The 17,601-nt window shown below is 72.6% G+C and overlaps 2 protein-coding genes across 2 annotated transcripts; both read right to left on the reverse strand.

Annotated features, from left to right (window-relative positions):
* Positions 1 to 7,776: 7,776 nt before the first annotated feature.
* On the reverse strand, positions 7,777 to 8,605 carry INS (insulin). The gene is made up of 2 exons (XM_054570731.1): positions 8,419 to 8,605; positions 7,777 to 7,922 (listed from the first exon to the last, which is right to left on the reverse strand). Exons 1-2 carry the CDS (start codon positions 8,603 to 8,605, stop codon positions 7,777 to 7,779), a joined length of 333 nt encoding a protein of 110 aa, XP_054426706.1.
* Positions 8,606 to 10,780: 2,175 nt separating this feature from the next.
* Positions 10,781 to 17,249, reverse strand: TH (tyrosine hydroxylase). The gene is made up of 13 exons (XM_054570711.1): positions 17,160 to 17,249; positions 15,685 to 15,894; positions 14,666 to 14,840; positions 14,378 to 14,466; positions 14,115 to 14,182; positions 13,811 to 13,861; positions 13,298 to 13,443; positions 13,063 to 13,198; positions 12,848 to 12,917; positions 12,325 to 12,381; positions 12,025 to 12,120; positions 11,642 to 11,775; positions 10,781 to 10,940 (listed from the first exon to the last, which is right to left on the reverse strand). Exons 1-13 carry the CDS (start codon positions 17,247 to 17,249, stop codon positions 10,781 to 10,783), a joined length of 1,482 nt encoding a protein of 493 aa, XP_054426686.1.
* Positions 17,250 to 17,601: the final 352 nt, after the last annotated feature.

Genomic DNA, 17,601 nt, shown 5'->3' on the forward strand with positions numbered 1-17,601 from the left:
CGGGACTCCGGTGGAGTCGCACGAGGCCCAGAGATCTCACCGTGGGGGGCGGGGGGCGGCGGGGGGCGGGGGCGGGGAGAGGAGCCGCCGCCCGATTGGGCTCAGTCTCACCGCACGGGAACCGAAGTTTTGTCCCCAGGCCTGCAGGGGACGCAGGAGCAGAGCAAAGACGCATGAGGAGGCAAAGGCCAACTCTTTGTAGGAGTCCCAGTCCCCCCCAATATAGTGCCCCTGCCTCGGCTGGGGGGAGGGGGCCCTCAGTGGGGCACAGGGCTCTCGGGGGGCAGCGGTCAGCCTTGAGGGGGACGCGGGTTGGGTGGGGTGTGCCAGACGGGACGCAGACGCCCCAGGCCCACGGCCCTGCCAGGGGGAGGGCGGGGGCTGGCCCGGGCCCCGGCGTGCGGAGGCGTGGGTGGTGCTCAGGGGGCAGGACACAGGGCGGGGAGCCGGGGGCGGCCGCTGTCACTTGCTCGTGCGGCCGCGGCTCCGCTCTGGGCTCGGGGGCTTGCAGGCTTCTGGGCCCGCGCTGTCCCCTGGTGTCCACTGCAAGGTGCCCGGATGTGCTGAGGAGCTGGGGCCAGGCCCCGGGACTCCCAGCGGCAGGTGGGGCTGGGCGGGGGGAAGGGCTGACCCCAGGCCAGACAAGGGAGGGACCAGAGATGCCCACAGAGGGGGTGTCCCCGCGCGGAGGAGGGGCCGTGCGGGAGGGAAGCAGCCCTGGGCATGGGGGCCTTCCCACGCCCCAGAGTCTTGAACCGGAGCCCTGTGCTGCTCTGGACTCCCACTTCCGCCCCCAAAAGGGCTCTCGCCGACACCGGCCATTTCTTGCTATCAGAACCCTGCCCGCAGCCCCGCGTGTTGGAGCGAGCGGAGGGGCAGGGCTGTGGGGGCCCCCTCCCGAGAGGAAGTGGGGGTCCCCCGAGGCAGGACTGGAGGTGCTGGCGGGGGGAGGGTGCTGCGACTCAGCACCGCACTCCGGGGCCTGCGGCCTACGGGGGGGTCCAAGGGTGTGAAGGGGACACACGAGGGATAAATTTGGGGTGTGGTGAGGGGACACCTCATTACCTCACTGAGTCTGGGGCCTTGGAAATACAGCACCGCCCCATCCTGGGGGTCTGGCTGGGTCCTGGTTATGGGGGAGAGAATTGGGGAACCCCTAGAACCCTCTGTGGCTGGGTTTCCACCACTTGGCTGCGTAAGCGGCCTCATGCTGACACCTGGCGGTCGCTCCTGGAATTACAGCGGCACAGCCCTCAGGCTGTGGGTGCTAGTATTCCGGGCACCCTAGAGAAGGGGGCTGGGGGGTGCAAAGAGGGCACATTTCTCCCCACAAAGGAGGACCCCTGTAGTGTCGGGGTACGGGGAGCTCTGCCCCTTTGCACTGGGGCCTGAGGCTCTTGTCTGCCTCCATCTGGGCTTTGCGCAGCGGGGAGCGGGGCCCAAAGGAAGTCCTACGACGGGGGCCCCCCCAGGGTGGTGGCCAGATGGGCGCCCAAAGCCGACACCTGGGACACCTTCCTGAGGCTTCCGTTGTGCTCTGAGAGTTACACGGAGCTCTGCTCTTGTGCATAAGAATAAAATCAAATATGTTACTGAGAGGCAGGATGTTGGGGACCCCGCCTAGGCAGGCGAGGACCCCGAGACTGCAAGGGTGGGCGGGGTTTTGCTCTGGATGCAACTTCCCCGCGAAGCTTTCAAATCTGGCCCGAGCCTGACACCTTGTGGCCACCTGGAGAAGTGCAGTGGCAGCCTGAGAAAGCATCAATAATGCCTTCAGGATCGCTTTCACCTGGGCCACTTGACCAAACCTCGGGGCGGGAGAGGGGAGGAAATGCGGGAGCCCCGCCCTAGCGGGTAATGTGAGGTTCGGCTGCCTTCCTGCGGGCAACCGACGGGCCAGGGTGAGGGCGTCTGGGGAGCACGCAGCCTCAAAGGCGGCAGGAGTGCGGACCACAGAGCCACACATGTCAGATCGGGGACTGGAGTGGGTCCGAGGGGGCCTGGAGGCTGGCCCGGCGCAAGTCCTGGCTCTGCCGGCAGGCCCGGCCAGGCGGGCGCACCCCTGGGCCTCCGCGTCCCTGTGAGCGCACGGGTTCAAGGCGCTCGAAGCCCGAAGCCTCGTGGGCCACAAGGGCCAGAAGCCCGAAGGCCAGGGTCTGGCACGGGGCAGAGACTCAGCAGCAGGCTTCGCTGCCGTGCGCCCCTAATGGCAAGGCTGGGCTGCCCAACTGTCCGCGCCTGGGCCGCAGGGAAACGCAGCCCCGGGGCCGGTAACTCAGCTGCGGGCCCAGCTGCCCACGGGACCCCGGCCGGCGGAGGCCCTCCACCTCCTGCGGCCCGCCAGGAGGCGCCGAGGGTGGACGCAGGCGGGGGACCCAGCCTGGGGGACTCTCTCGCCGCCCCTGCCTCCTTGGCTGGTAGGTGGGGGTTCAGAGAGCTGCCCAGCCCTCCCCGGGGCGGGGCGAGCGGGGGGCTCAGCCACAGGAAACCCTCCATCGCTGACCGCTGACCTGGCTCTCTGGGGCCTACCCCTCTCTCACCCGTTCCACGGGGTGAGCCCCCTCTCCCCCAGCCCTGGGCTGCCCCCGCCCCCCGGACAGCTGGTTACAAGGCCACGGGCCGCACCTGGGCACCGTGGGGACTGCCACAGCGCCCGAAGCTCCCTTTGGCCTACGCTGCCTGGGGGAGAGCGAGACCCACAGGGCCGTCCCCGCCGTCCCCACCGTCCCCACCGTCCCTGCGGCACTCGGACCCACAGAAGCGAGTGACTTGCCAGAGACAAGAGCAAGAAGCCCCCAGAGCCCGGCCCGGTGCCCTGAGGCCGTGGCCCCCGCGGCTTCCCCAGCCTCGCTGGCACGCCCGGCCCACGGAGGGCGAGCCCCACGCCGTGCCGGGGACGGGGACAAAGCTCGAGACTGCCCGCTTGTCCCACTAGAGGAGCTGGTGTGGTGCGGGGGGCCCGCCGGAACCACAGCCCCAGGCCCCGGGGGGCAGGCTCCCCCGCCCGCGTCCTGCACCGTACCCGTCGGCAGCCCTGCGGGGGAGGCATGAGGGGGCTGGGGCACCCAGCAATGAGCGGCAGAGCCCAGAGGCGCCCCGGCCTGCCTGGCCCACCAGCTGCGCCCCTTCAGCCCTGCGCCGGTATGGAGGCCTCACGTGCCGAGGACGTGCCTGGCGAGGAGGGACCCCCCGGAAGGAGCCCCTTTGTGTCCAGACCGTAGCTATTCCTCCTTTTCTGGCCAGGGTCGAGCTATGCCCAGCGGTGGGGGAAGGGCCTGGGCGTCGCCGCCTGCTACCGCTACTGTGGCTCTAGGGAGGGGAGTGCGGGCTGGAACTGTGGCTGAACCTTGGGCTGGGTCTGTGCCCTGAACACCAACAGTCCCACGTGGACTCACAGTCAAGGCCAAGACAGCTGTGTGGGGGCACCTCCTCCAGGAAGCCCCCCAGGCTGCCCATCCCGTCCCGCCTCCCGCGCTGTGCTCGGACCGCAGCCGGAGCTGAGGTGGGGGCACCCGGCTCTTCCCTCTTCCGTTTCTGGGCTCCCTGCCCACCCTTCCCCACAGGTGACCGGGGCGGGGAAGCGCCCCCGGCGGACGGCAGGACGAGTCCACTCTGCGGGCCTTGAGGGGGGAGGCCCGCCTGGCAGCCCGTCCTCATCAGCATCCTGATGCCGCCCTCGGACAGACTGAGCACGTCAGACCTCGGAAGGGAGCCAGGAATGGGCTGTGGAGGGTCATAGAGGGACCGGGAGGGGCCGGGAGGGGCCGGGAGGGACGGCGACAGCCAGGGCAGCCAGAGCGGCCGGCTCAGGGCCACGGGCTCGGCCCGGGGTCCCGGGGCCCGCCCTTCCCACATCGCGTTCTTGCCGCCGTGTGGACGGACGCACAGCCCAGAGCCTGCGGCCGGAGTGGGAAGGGCATTTCCACGGGCCCCGGCAGCCGGGGCTGTGGGACGGGCCGGCAGGGTGGCCCTGTGGGCGGTGGGGCTGGAAGGGGCCCAGTCCCGAAGTTGGACGGAGTTCGAAGAACAGAGGCTTCGGGTCGCAGCGGGATGGGCCCAGGCCTGCAGGTTGCGGGGCGCCGGCTGTGTTTTCCAAAAACACAGATGGGCCGCGGGGGGCGGGGGCGGAGTGGGGCAGGCGGAACGCGGGCCCCCGTCTCTGATGGCTCAGCAGCCCGGCGCCTGGGGGGCCAGTGCCTCGGAGCATGGGGCCTGGCCCCGAGCCCAGCTCCCAGGGCGGCCGCGGGGGTCCGTTCGTGGGTCAGGCACGGGGCCCCCCGAAGGCACGGAGGCGCTGCAGGGGGGCAGTCCAGGCGGCAGCAGGTGTGGATGGCCGGCTGCCTGGGGCGGAAGGCAAGCTGTGGGGCAGAGGGTGTGGGGGGCCCGGCGCTGGTGCCAGCTGGGGCTGTGACCGGGCTGCGGGGGACCCGGGGCGGCCCCTGCTCTGTCCCCTCCACTCTGAGGGCTCTGCCTGGCTGTCCCTGTACGGCATCCAGAAACAATAGTGCCCGCAGGGGACGGGGGCGCCCCCCTCCGCTTGCTGTCTCCACAGTTCCGGACACCCCCCCCCACATTCTTTCTGGAGCTGACCCTCACCTCTCCGCCCTGGGCGGGCAGGCGGGAGAGGGGGGCGGACATGGGAAAGAACCGACCGCGAGCCGGCATGACCCCTGCCTGAAGCCCCCTGGGCCTAGGGTCCCCGTCCCCAAAGCCCCTGCCTCCCATGAGCCTTCTGGCTCCAGGGCCCGAGGCGGCTGCTGGCAGAGCAAGGGGCTGCCTGGCCTGACGGTGACCACCTCCCTCAGCCCCAGCCTCCATGTCCCCAGCGCCCCGAGACCCTCAGCCAAGGCTCCCGCTGGGCCCAGGCTCCTGGCCCCCACCTCCTGCCCCGGTTGCTCGGCTCTAATGCAGGGCGCTGCAGGGCACCCCGAAGGGCTTGCCGGGCCTCTGATTCTGGGGGCTGGGGGGCCTGGCTCTCCCTGGGACTCTCCTCCCAGGAAGTCAGGGCCGGCAAGAGGCTGGGAGGGGGCTTGGCTGCAGGGCCTGGGACACTGGACACATGCACAGGCTCCTTCCTGGCCCTCCCCGCCTCCAGACGACCCCTCTGGCATCCCTGGGAGTCCCTGCAGGGGGACAGAGAGTGGGGACAGACAGCTGGCCAGGGATGCACCTCAAATGCGGGGCTCTGGCGCCCTCTGCTGGTCACTCCTGTGAACGGCTGCTCTGCCCACCTTGCTCCGTGTGGACAGGTGCCCACCTAGCAGAGCCGCCTGTCCTGGGGGCCTGGCCCTGCCTGAGCCCGGGCACAGACGTCCCAAGGTTAGGGACACAGGTGCCAGCTGGGCTCAGCCTGAGCTCTGCGAGGGGGCCTCACCCAGCCGCTCAAGCGCTTGGTTCCTGGGCCCCCTCTTGCCCCCGCCGGGCGGCCCCGCTGGGCACTAGGCCCTCAAGGGCCAGGGTCCCGCCCGGCATCCCTGCCACCCCCACCTGGTGCCCTGAAGGGCCTGTTCGGGCCCGGAGACACGTGAGGATGGTAAATATTTACTGCCAACAGGAGAGGGCAAACACTGCCCCAGGGCCCAGCGGAGGTGCCAGCTCCTCTGCCAGCAGCCGCCAGGCCGGGGAGCCGCCAAATGTGAGCGCCAGGGCGGCAGGCGCCCTGGCCTTGGCTTCGGTCTCCCCACCGGGGACACGGGGCAGCAGCACCTGCCCTGCGTGGTGCGTGGGGCCGTGGGGCACGGAGCAGGCAGGAGCGTGAGAGGCTGTGCACCATGAGGTCCCCTTGGGGGTGGCTGCCCCTCGGCCCCCCATGCCAGGGCGACGCGGCGGCCACCGGCTGCGGCTGAGCCCACTGCCAGCCCCGTGGGTGACGAGGCCCAGTTCCAGGGGCGGGCAGGGCCTGAGGGCGGCAGGGGGAGCGTCCTCCCGGTTCCCAGAAGGGGCGGAGCACGGGCCTGGGCGAGCAGCGGGCCGTGCGAGGTGGCCCGGGGCTCCAGGAAGCCCAGCGTCTGACCCGCCCCCGCGCCCGGGACCTCCCTCGTCCGAGCTGGGTGCGCGGGGAGCCCCACCTGTCACACCACGACCGAGGTTCTTGGGTGCGCGGCCTTCCCCACCCCGTGGCCCCCAGAGGGGCCCCAGCCCCCCAGCCCCCGCCAAGGTCGGCCCCACCAGCTGGCACGGCCCACGTGCCTCTGGACGCTCTTCACGGTTTGCCAGCACCTGTGGTGTGGCGGGGCTCTGGACCACTCTCCGGGGTCTCCGGGCCAGCAGGGCCAGCCAGGACTCGGGCTCGGGCAGCGCTGCCTGGAGGGCACCTCCCCGCCGGCCCCCTTCCCGCCCCAGCTGCTCCGGCCTGGACCGCCCTCACTCACGTACCTCACCTAGGGCAGGCCGCCCCTACTCTGCCGGGGCTGGTGGGGGCACCTGGCCGCTGCCCTAGGCAGGCCCTGCCGATCCCAACCTCCTCCGCCTCCTTTTCTGGGCCCAGTGTCCGCCGTCCGCCCCTCCGCTCAGCCCTGGCCCCCACTCCCGGGGCGGGGCCAGCCAGGGGGCCGAGACATCCCCTTTTGGGGTGTCAATGTGGCCGTGGGGAGGGGGCCTCCTGGGAGGGGGCCTCCCTGCTGCAGGGCGGGCGGGCAGCTGGCCCCCGGCCGGAGGACCTGCCTCCGGCTCCCAGGCCGGCCTCTGAGTGGTCCCAGGCCCGGGTGGGGCACCAGGAGCGGTACAGATTGGTTTGGCCTGGGCGGCCGGCCGGCAGGCTGGCCTTGGTGCGTCCGGGTCACCCGCTGACCTCCCGGTCCCCGGCCGGCCAGGCAGCGCCTGGGCCCTCTGGCGTGCCAGGCGGTGACCTCAGCGGAGTGCCCTGTGCAGCCAGCCTGGGCTGCAGTGGGCGCTGAGGAGGAAGTACCGGGACCCCCGAAGACATGGGCCTCGAGCGACCTGTCCTGAGGCCCCGAAGGCGCTGCTGGGGGGCCGCCAGTGCGGTGCCGAGGGACGCGGCTGTACAGTGGGGAGAGAGGGCTGAGGGGTGGCGGGAGACCCGGCCCCGGCCCGGCCCCGGGGGCTGCTGTTTTCAGGGGGACACAGCTGGGACGCCCCGGGCACAGGGCCCCGGGCTCCGGCCCAGAGTCTGCGGCAGCCCTGTCCGTCCCTGGCTCGGGGGCTGCCTGGCCTCTCCTCCGTCCCCTGGGCCCCAGGGTGCTCCCCGTGCCAGGTCTGGGCTGGGGGGCCGGCTCGCCCCAGGCCCACCCAGAATGGGGGCGGCGGGGGCACTGAGGGAAGCCCGGGGAGGAAGGCCCGCCGGCCGTTCTCCGTCCCCGCCCCCGCCGCCCCCCTTGGAGAGCCCTCCGGCCGAGAGAGTCCCACAGGCTGGTCCTCGGGGCGACGCGGACCTCACTCTTCTCTCGGAAAGCTCCTGGGGCCTTCTGGGTCAGCCCGCGGTCAGCCCCCCGGCCCCCAGCCTCCCGGAGACCCCACGAGCCTTCTCTGCCCTGCCCTGAAACAGCCAGGGGACCCCAAGTCCTCCCAGTGACCGGGGCGGGGGGCCATGGGCCGCCACCGCTGGCAGGAGCTGGCCACCTGGGGCCTGCCACGTGCCCACGGGCACCCAGTGAGCGTGGGGAAAGCCGGCAGGGCCTGTGGCACACCCCGCCCCGCCGCCCGCCCCGCCCCCCGCCCGTCCCAGCCCCGCCGCAACACACAGACACCGAACAGCGCCAGGCTCGTTGAGGGTTTATTGGGTCGCAGGGGCCAGGGAGCAGCGCGGGGCGGGCTCCGCTAGTTGCAGTAGTTCTCCAGCTGGTAGAGCGAGCAGATGCTGGTGCAGCACTGGTCCACGATGCCGCGCTTCTGCAGGGCTCGCTCCAGGGCCAGGGGCTGCGGGCCCCCGGTGCCGGGGCCACCGCCCAGCTCCGCCTCCCCCGCTGCGGGAGGGACGGGGCGCAGTCAGGGCAGGCGGCCGGACCGCCGCCCCCACGCCCCGCTCGGCTCCGGGGCGGCCAGGCCTGCCCCCCACCCCCGGCCGCCGGCCGCCAGGGCAGGGAGCAGAGGGGACCTGAGCAGGCGCGCCCCTCTCGGCTCCGCAGAGCGCGCCCCAGCGCCCGGGCCCCACGGGCCTCTGCGTGGGAGGGTGGGGCACCCCCATCGGCCCCCAGGGCCCTCCACCCCGAGACAGCCAGCACCCAGAGGCAGGGTGGAGTGGGCAGGACCCTTGTTCGAGGGGCCAGGGGCCAATGGAAGACGGGAGAGGGCACGAGCCCAGCGCAGGGGTGTCATCCGGCCTCTGCCCCAGAGGCCAACGCTGACCAGAGAGCCGGCCCCTTCCAGGGTGTGACCAAGGGAACGTCGTTTCCGTCCCTAACACCCTGCCTGACTCCCCCAGGTGCCCGTGGGGGCCGGGCTGGGCCGGCAGCCACTCACCCTGCGGGTCCTGGGCCTCGCGCCGGGCCTTGGGCGTGTAGAAGAAGCCCCGCTCCCCGCACACCAGGTACAGCGCCTCCACCAGGTGGGAGCCGCACAGGTGCTGGTTGACCAGGGCCTGGGCAGGGGCGGGCGCCCAGAGGGCCAGCAGGGCCAGCAGGGGCAGGAGGCGCGTCCACAGGGCCATGGCGGGGCGTCGACCACCTGGGGACGGCGCGGCTGAGGCCAGCGAGGGGCACGTGCCCGCCGGGCACCCCCACCCCGCGCTCGCCCCCAAAGGCTCCAAGGGAAGAGCCCAGCACCCTGCACCCCAGAGGGGCAGCCCCGACCCAGGCTGACTCGGAGCCCCCCGGGGACTGACCTGCTTGCCGATGGCTTCTGCGTGTCCCCGGTCCGGAGGGCTGGGGGCCGTGGGGCCCGGCCCGCTTTATAGCCCCAGCCTGCCGGCCCATTAGAGCCCCGGGGGGGTGTGTGGCAGATGGCCCAGGGGGTGGGGTGGGGGCTGAGGCTGCAATTTCTGGACCATTTGCCCAGCGCTGGGTCTGCAGGAACCTCTCCTGGGACCTTGGTGTCAGCAGCTCTGGGGGCCACGGGGCTCATTAGACTCTTAATGAGGGACCTGATGGCCCTGGGGCCCCACTCAGCAGGGGGCAGAGAGCCCCCTGCCTCCCCGGGAGCGAAGCCGAGGTTTCCACATCAGCACCGCGAGCCGGGGGGTGAGGGGGGGTCTTCCTGCCCTGGCCCCAAAGCCCTGCCGCCCAACCCTGGCCCGCCCACAAGGCCCCCCGGACGGTCTGGGCTGCGGCGCGGGAGGCCGAGGGACAGGGAGGGACACCACCCCACCCAGCACAGCAGCTCCCAGGGGGCCCAGCCCTGCCGGGAGGCTGCGCATGGGACCAGCGGCCATGAGACCCTCAGGCCGACCCCGTCTCTCAGCTTCGACGCGGGGCAGCAGCTCCCCTCTGCGCTGCGGCCTTAGGACCCCGTGGGTGTGTCCAGGCCAGGCCCCACCCACACACCCTCGAGGCCCCCGCCCTTCCTCCTGGGGTCCCTGCCCCTCCCCTGAGCCAGCCCCTCCAGCCTGGCCCCCAACCCCATCATCCCGCCCTGCGGCCGCGAGGGCTGAGCCCTTGGGGTGGCCCCCAGTCCCTCCGAACAGTCCCGCCTCCTGCCGCCTCCACCCCTCTCTGGGCAGCAGGGTCTCGGGGCCCCTCTCGCCAAGGAAAGACTGAGCCCTGCCGTTCAGGGACCAGGGCCCCCCTGCCCCCGGCCTCTGCCGCCAGGGCCGGCCTGGGGCCTGCTGTGGGGGGCGGCGGGGCAGTAGGAGGGAGGGGAGCCCGGCGGAGCACAGAGCCTGGGGTCAGTAGGGCTGGAGGGTGGCAAGGCCGGACACCAGCCCGCCCCCGGGTCTCTCGGGGCCCCCGGCTGTCAGAAATGGCCCGAGCTGGGGCCCCGCCGGCAGCGCGGTCCAGGCGCTGAGGCACAGCTGAAGAAGGGCGGACGCCAGGTGGGCGGGGGGAGGAGGCTTTGCCCAGGAGGGACTGGCGTCTGGGCAGGAGATCGCCAGGACAGGCATCCTGAGAGTTCAGAGCCAGGGCGCTGGTGCTGTGATCAGGGGTGGCCGGGGGCCCTGAGCAGAGCCTGGAGGGGGGCCGGCTCTGCCCACACTGCAGGGAGGGAGGGGCTGGGCAGCCCCAGGCCGCCCCTAGGGGGCACAGGGACCCTAGACCTAGAGGCAGGGCCAGGTCTGGCCCCTCCAGGGAGCTCAGAGGCAGCGGCTAGGACCTAGAACCCAGCCCCCCCGCCCGCCTTGCAGGGGAGACGGAGGCCTGGAGTTAGCTCCCAGGTCGGGGAGCCCCCGGTCCTGCTCCAGCTGGGGCGGGGGGCGGGGTCAGAGGCTGCCAGGCCCATCCGCTCTCACAGGCTGGCCCCTGGGCACCCTGCCTCCTCGGTGTACAGGAGGCCGCAGGCCCCTGCATCCCAGCCGAGAGCCCCGCCCCCAACGCCGCGCCCCGACTCCGTCCTTGCTGCCACAGGGACGGGGCGGAGGAGAGGCTCCGAGCCAGGCGGGGAGGGTGCAGGGCCGGGGCCTGGGGGCGCGTGCGCGTGGACACCAGACAGGCAGGCGGGGACCTCTCTCTTTTATTAAGACTGAACGAGCAGCACGCAGCGGCGCGGGCGGCGCGGGAGCAGGGCACCGGCATGGAGCTGAGAAGCGTAGTGGGGTTGGCGAGGTGCTCTGTGCAGGGAGGGCCTCGGGCGAGCACTCGGGGTGCTGGGGCCCGGCCCCTCAGGGGGCCGGGGAGGCGGGGAAGGGCCGGGAGACCCCAGCCCACCAGGGCCCGCAGGGTCTGCCGCCGGCTTAGGCGAGGGCGTTCAGCGCGTGGCTGAGGGTCTGCAGCTCGTCCTGGACGTCCTCCAGGGAGCGCCGGATCGCTTGGGGACTGTCCAGCACGTCGATGGCCAGCGTGTACGGGTCGAACTTCACGGAGAAAGGACGCTGAATGCGGGAGGCGTAGCTCCTGGGGACGGGCGGGCAAGGACCCTCAGTCACCCGGTGGGGACTCGGGGCCTTGGGGGACAGAGGGGAGCTGGGGCAGCTTGGGGCAGGGTCTGTAGCCTCCAGGACGCCCCATGCCTCCCTGCTCCTCCCCAAGGCCTCCTCCTCCAGGAAGCCCTCCCTGACCACGTGCCCTGGAGAGTCCGGTATTGTCTCTGTCCCTAGGCTTGCGTGTGGGACCCAGCCCTCCCTGCTCTGGGCACACAGCCCCTGAGCCTTCGTTTTTCCTGTGACAGGACTCTAGCCCTTTCCCAGGACAAAGAGGCGGGCGTGCCAGGCTCTGCCCAGCCCCCCCGCGCCCGGGCCCCCTGTCCTGGGAACGGCCTGCTCCCTCGGGGCTCCCAGGCCCCTTGCTCTTTTTCTCTGCCCCACCTCCGACCCCAGCCGCTCAGGAGGCAGGAACTGAGAGGGACCCCACGGATCCTTCTCACAAAAGACAGACTCTGCCCCCAAGAAGCCCGGCCTCGACCTGACCCTGACCTGGCCGCTAGCCCCAGGCCTCCCCCTCCCGGCCTTTTTCGGGGTGCTGCGGAGGGCGGGGCGTGGTCACTGAGAGGCTCGTAGTTTCCACTGCTGCAGAAAACGCCCGCAGGCCCGGCTGCCCCAGGCCGGCCCGGTCTGGGGGCAGGGGCGGGGGCGGTCGCGGCCCAGGAGCCGGCCCACCTGAGCTTGTCCTTGGCGTCGCTGAAGCTCTCGGACACGAAGTACACGGACTGGTACGTCTGGTCCTGGTAGGGCTGCAGGGCCGCAGCGTCGGGGTCGAAGGGCCGGATCTCGGGCTCCGCCGACAGGGAGTGCTGGCGGGAGGCCGCAGTCGCAGGGCCCGGCTCCCCAAGGCCCCCCGGGACCCACTCTGCGCGTGGACTCCCGCCCTCCGCCCTCCGCCCCCGGGGTCCTCCCCGGGCCTGGCGCCGCGGCGGGAGGAGCAGAGGTGAGCTCTGTGGGCCCCCCGCCCCGCCGGAGCTGCCCTCCCCGAGGGGACCTGGCCCCAGCTTCCCCGCTGCAGGCCGCCAGGGGGCGGGGGACGGGGCGGGGGCACGTCTCACCAGGAGCTCCCCGTAGGAGGAGAGCAGCCCGGCTCCGTAGGCCTTCACCTCCCCGTTTTGCTTGCACAGCCCGAACTCCACGGTGAACCAGTACAGCTGCGGGGAGACGCGGGCTGCAGGGATCGCCGCCCCTCCGCCCCCCAACCCCCCGCCCCGCCCCAGGGACCCCGCCCATGCAGGCAGGGTGGCCAGGCTCCGGGGCAGCCACAACGTGAGGGCCAGGCTCCCCGGGCAGACGGAAGGGCCCGCCAGCGCCCAGGCCCCTGAGCCCACCCACAGGCCCTGCAGGGAGGCACCCACTGTGGACAGCTTCTCGATTTCCTCGTCTGAGGCTCCCAGGGACGCCAGGCCGATGTCCTGTGGAGGGGGGTGGAGGCTGACGGTGGCGGAGGGGGGCTCTGCCGCCATGGACCGGGCACCTGCGTGAGCTGAGGACGCTGGGGTGTCCACAGCCGGGCGCTGGGGTCCATCAGGGGCCCGGGATGGCTCTCTGCTATTCCTTGGGGAGCCAGCAGGTGGCACCCCATGCCGTGGGCCCCCGCCCCAGCCTGTCCCCTGTCCCCAGGCCCCTGGCTGACTCCCAGAAAAGGACACTTGTTTATCATTTGTATCAGGTGGCCTCCCGCTGTGGGTCTGAGCCCACCCCTTGCCCCTCTGTGCCAGGATCACGCCGTCTCCCTGGCGTCTCTCAGGCTCCAGCGGGCACGGGCCAGCCCGGGGGCGGCTCAGGCATGGTGCCGGGGCTCCAGGGTACCCCCCGCCCAGGGCGGGCCCGCAGCCCCTCCGCAGACCCGGCTCCTGGCCCGAGGCCGCGAGGACGCACCTGGGAGAACTGGGCAAAGGTCCGGTCGGCCAGCATGGGCACATGCCCCAGCAGCTCGTGGCAGCAGTCGCTGTGTCGGGGCGGGAGAAAGGGCTGGGCTGCGGCCGGGCCCACCGGCCCTCTGCCCCCTCCCCCCACGGGGACCTGGGCCTCCGCAGGCGGCGGGCTTCCCCTGGCCTGCGGCGGGCCCTCGGCGGCGGGGGCAGCGCACTCACGGCTCGGGGGAGTGCATGGGCGAGGAGGCGTGCCGGATGTACTGGGTGCACTGGAACACGCGGAAGGCCAGGCTGGCCAGGAAGTCCCGGGCGGACAGCAGGCCGGCCACGGGCCGCAGCTGGAAGCCGGTCCGCTCTGCAAGGGCCGCGGGCGGTCAGGGCCTCGGGGGGCCAGGTCGGGGGCCGGCCGCCTGGGCTCACCCGCCCTGCCACCCAGCCCTGCCGTGGGGCGCACCCTTCAGGAAGCGGGAGACGTCTTCCAGCTGCGGGATGTTGTCCTCCCGGTACCCGCTGCAGCGCTCCAGCAGCTCGAACGCCTCCAGGTGCTCCCGGCAGGCGTGGGTGGCGTACAGGCCCTTGAGCGTGGTGTACACCTCCTTCCTGTGGGCAGCCGGGACAGCTCAGGCCTGCGGGGCCCCGGGCCCCCTGGAGCGGCCGCCCCTGCTGGCCTCACCTCAGCCCCGAAACCCTTGGCCACTTGCGGGGGTGGGGGTGGCTCCCGCCTGTGGTTTCGGGGACACCAGGACACGGAGGCAGCAGCGGCAGCCCTCAGCTCCCTAGACGACCCACCCAGGTCGCCCCTCCTTCCAGGCTGACATTTGGGGCTTTGTGAAGCCCCTCTCCGCTGGCCTTAGTCCGTCCTGCCGGAAATCACTGCTCTGGAACGCAGGACTCGGGAGGGGGGTCCTCCCCGGGCCCTCCTCGTCTGCACCCCTGCCCGGCCCCAGCTGCCGGCGTGGGGGCTCACCAGGTGGCGATCTCCTCGGCCGTGTACTCCACCCGGGGAATGGGATCACCGCTGTGGAGGAGGTGGCAGTCAGCCAGGGCCCCTCGGGGACAGCATGTTGGGGGGTGGACAGGAAGGGCCGAATGTCCGGCCGCTGTGTGGCTGCGCCTTGGGGACCCCGAGTCACATGGTGACGGCAGGGACGGTGAAGGTGGCGGTGATGACAAAGGCACCCCCCCACCCCCCGCCACCCCGTGAGGTTGGGGTGAGGCTGCAGGGCGGGCTCTGGCCCGGAGGCGGGGCCCCGGGAGCGGGGCGTCCCTACTGCTTGTGCTGGAAGGCGATCTCGGCGATCTGCTTCCGGCGCTGGCGGTACGCCTGGTCCGAGAAGCCCTGGAGGGGGAGTGGGCGCACCTCAGGAGGCTCCCCTGCCGCCCGTACCCCCCTACCCGCCTGCCCAGGGGTGCAGGGCAGCCCCTGCTGGGAGCCGGCCACCCCTTCCACGGCCGGCCCAGGGGCCACGCCCGCCACCCGGCCACCGGTACGGGAGGTGGGGGGCCCGGCTGTCCTGGACAAGCCCTGGCTCACCGGGTGATCCAAGTCCAGGTCGGGATCGAACTTGGTGACCAGGTGGTGGCACTTGTCCAGCTCAGAAACTTTCCTCGGGAACCAGAGGACTGCACAGAGGGGCCCGGGTGAGCGCAGGCTCTGGGGGAGTGTGGCCCGCCCCGTTGGCGGGGGGCGGGAGGCAGAGCCAGCCGGAGGGAGCCCGCCGCGCCCCCTGCCCCCGCGGGGTTCCCCTGCGGGCCCTGCCCCTGCCCCGCACCCAGGGCTTCGGGGTCGCGGGCCGCCCTCAGGACGGAGCCGCGGGCCCACCTTTGCTCTCCCCCGCGCCACGCACATCCTCCGCCACCCGGCGCAGGGAGCTCAGCAGGGTGTGCAGGTCGGCGCCGGGCACCTCGCAGCGCAGGAAGAACTCCAGGTGGGGCGCCCCTGCCCGCGGCCGCTGCGCCGGCCGGGTCTCCAGGTGCAGGATTTGGGCTTCGAACGTCTAGCGGGGACATGCCGGAGAGAGGAAGGGAGGGGTGGGCGGGGACGCGCGGGAGGGGCGGGAAGGAAGCCCCCGGATCAGCGGGGCCTGCCCTGTCGGACACGCACGTGGCTCCCCGGGCTCAGGCCGTCGCTCGGGCCCAGACAGGGCATGTGGCTGGGGAACGGGGCTCTGCCACGTTCGCCTGCCAGCCGCTGTCCCAGCGGGACCCTGGACTCTGTGTCTGGGGTGGTGCTGTCTGGTCCCACAACCACACCCAGAACGCCTGACTCCCCGGCCACTGGCCAGAAGGTCCCGCCGGCCTCGCTGAGGCCTGGGGGTGGGCCCCGCATCCCCCCCATGGCGAGTTCGGGAGGCTCAGACCCCTGCTCGGTGACACCGAGCCCGGGGACTAGGAAGGGTCGGATCCCCCACCAGCTCTGGTCACCCAGCGGTGAGGGTGCAGGGTCCCCACGGCCTCGGGCCACGCAGCCGCGCAGCAGCTTGGGAGCAGAGTCTGGCTGTAATGTCCGCTGGGCACCGGTGCTGAGGGCCCGTCTCCCGCCCCCCGGCTGGGCGTGTCCCCAGCTGCCGGTGCAGTCAGTGGCCATGGAGGCCGTCGGGGGCCGGTGGGAGCGGGGACCCGGCCCTGACCCCGCTGCCCTGCTGGGAGCCATGCCCACTCCCCCACGGGGCTCAGAGGCTTCCCTGGGGCCCTGCAAACCTCGGGGGGTGATGCAGCTGTGGGGTTCCCCGGAGCTCCTAGGGCCCTCCCCTCTCGCGGCCCTCAGTGGCCTGGTCAGTGGCCCGAGTCCGGCCCCCCCCACGCCCCCGGCCCCGGCTGCGGGCCCCCTGCCGCCCTCACCTCGAACACCTTCAGGGCACGGGAGAGCGGCGAGGGCTTGGTGCCCCGCAGGGTGAAGAGCAGGCTCAGCCGGGCCTTCCCGTCCCTCTCCACGCACGCCCCGGCCCCCAGGGGCTGCGCCGGCTCCGCGGCCGCCGCCGCCTCCGCCTTCTCCCGCTCCTTGCGCGCGTCCTCGATGAGGCTCTGCCTCCGCCCGATGAAGCGCGGGGACTGTGGGGACAGGGCAGCCAGCTCTCCCGGGCCCCGAGGCTCCGACCCGCCAACGCAGACTCGTCGCCGAGCGCCTCCTGTGTGCTCCGGAGGGCCCGGCGGGCCCGGCAGAACCTCCGCCCAGGTCTCCGGGCACGTGAGGGGCGGGCAGCAGCCGTGGCACGGAGGCGCTGGGCTGCCTGTCCCCATGCCCGGCTCTAACTGAATTAGGCAGCAGGACGGAGTGGCTGAGGACCTGCATCTGCCTCCCCTCGTCCCCCAGGTGGACGGCGGGGGAGCCCGGGGCGGGGGCCGCGAGCATGCGGTCAAGCCGCAGGGCAGGGCCCGCCCGCCGGGCTCTCCTGTGAGTGCCCCCTCCTCACCCGTGTCCCCGGCAGCCCTCCCCCGGCAGGGCCGCTTGGCCACACGTCCCCTCCCCCAGGACACAAGGGCCCCGGTCCACGGCCCGTGCCTGAGACAGTCGGCCCCGGGGGTCAGTGCGTCTGACCCCCACGCTCAGAGCCCCCGGTCCTGGGCGAAGGAGGTGCTGCGGCAGGGGCTCACCCCTTGGTGCCGGACTTCCAAGGAGCTGTGGAAGCTGGGGGTGGGGGTGCAGGGGAGCCTCCGCCTGAACCCCTGCTCGACCTCAGGGGTGTGGGCAGAGCCAGGCTGTGGGCCTCCGGGGGGGCTCTGCCCTACAACGTGCCCCCCGCCCCGGCCGAGAAGGTTCGTGTGAATTAGATTTCTGGAACTCAAACCACGTCTCCGTGGAAGGTCTAAAAGCGAAAGCCCCCCTTAAAAGTGCAGGGAGCTGATTGTTCTGGGGCGCTCCGAGAGTGGACTGAAGACTCCAGGCCCAGAAGCGCCCCCCATCACCCAGTCCCACGGAGGGGCTGGCTGAGGGTCTGCCCAGCACACACCCCCCGGAATCTGGGCTCCCCTGCGCAACAGTCTGGGGGCGTCCCGCGTGGTCAGGGGCCCAGGGCTGCAGGGCAGGGGCTGGGGGACATGGGTGCGTGGCAGGCGGGATCGCCCAGCACCCCGACCCCCCTTCGGCCCCGGCTGCACCTCCCAGGGGGCCCCCCGTGTGCCCAGCACCCCCACAGCTGTGCCACGGCCTGGGGCTCCCTCCCACGTGCTGGGTCCCAACGAGCCACCGCCCAGATTCACACGCCCAGCCCAGTGCCTGGGCCGGGGAGGGGCTCCCGGCCGGGACCCCACACCCAGCCTGGGTCCGAGTCGCCCGCAGGGACTCCGAGCCGGGGGGCACCCGCCTGCTCTCCTACCATGATGGCCTCGGCCTGCTTGGCGTCCAGCTCGGAGACGGCCCTGCGGAAGCCCTTGGCCTGCGGCGCGTTGCTGCCGGGACTGGGCATGGCACGGCGAGGTCCGGGTCCGAGGCTCTGTCCGCAGCCCTCAGCCAGGCGGCCTCTTATAGGCTGAGCTGACGTCAGAGCCCCCCGGGTCCCCCACCTCCCGCCTCCTTCGCAGCCCGCTCCCGCCTGCCACCGCCTGAGGGGGGCGGGGTGGGCGAGGAGCCGGAGACGCCGGAGAGAGGGCTCTGTCCCATTAACTCTAATTGCCTCCACTGTCGCCGCCTGGCCTGCACTGAGTCATCGTGGCCCGGTGGGCGTGCTCTGGGGACTGGGGACGGCTGGAGCCCCCCTGGCCCCACCGGGCGGGGTGGCAGGAGGGGACGCAGACCCCCCGGCGACGCTGCGCAGAGCC

This window comes from Pteronotus mesoamericanus, unplaced genomic scaffold (genome assembly GCF_021234165.1).
Source record: "Pteronotus mesoamericanus isolate MK-2021 breed Mesoamerican mustached bat unplaced genomic scaffold, CSHL_Meso_final contig_214, whole genome shotgun sequence".
Lineage (NCBI taxonomy): Eukaryota > Metazoa > Chordata > Mammalia > Chiroptera > Mormoopidae > Pteronotus > Pteronotus mesoamericanus.

What these genes read in the sequence shown, in the direction of transcription:
- TH (XM_054570711.1), bottom strand. Translation starts at nt 17,249, where the DNA reads ATGCCCAGTCCCGGCAGCAACGCGCCGCAGGCCAAGGGCTTCCGCAGG. An exon ending in GTGCCCTGAAGGTGTTCGAG is followed by an intron (nt 14,841 to 15,684) that starts GTGAGGGCGGCA and finishes TGTCCCCGCTAG; the next exon opens with ACGTTCGAAGCCCAAATCCT. An exon ending in TGGCGCGGGGGAGAGCAAAG is followed by an intron (nt 14,467 to 14,665) that starts GTGGGCCCGCGG and finishes CCCTCTGTGCAG; the next exon opens with TCCTCTGGTTCCCGAGGAAA.
- INS (XM_054570731.1), bottom strand. Translation starts at nt 8,605, where the DNA reads ATGGCCCTGTGGACGCGCCTCCTGCCCCTGCTGGCCCTGCTGGCCCTC. An exon ending in CGAGGCCCAGGACCCGCAGG is followed by an intron (nt 7,923 to 8,418) that starts GTGAGTGGCTGC and finishes TCCCTCCCGCAG; the next exon opens with CGGGGGAGGCGGAGCTGGGC.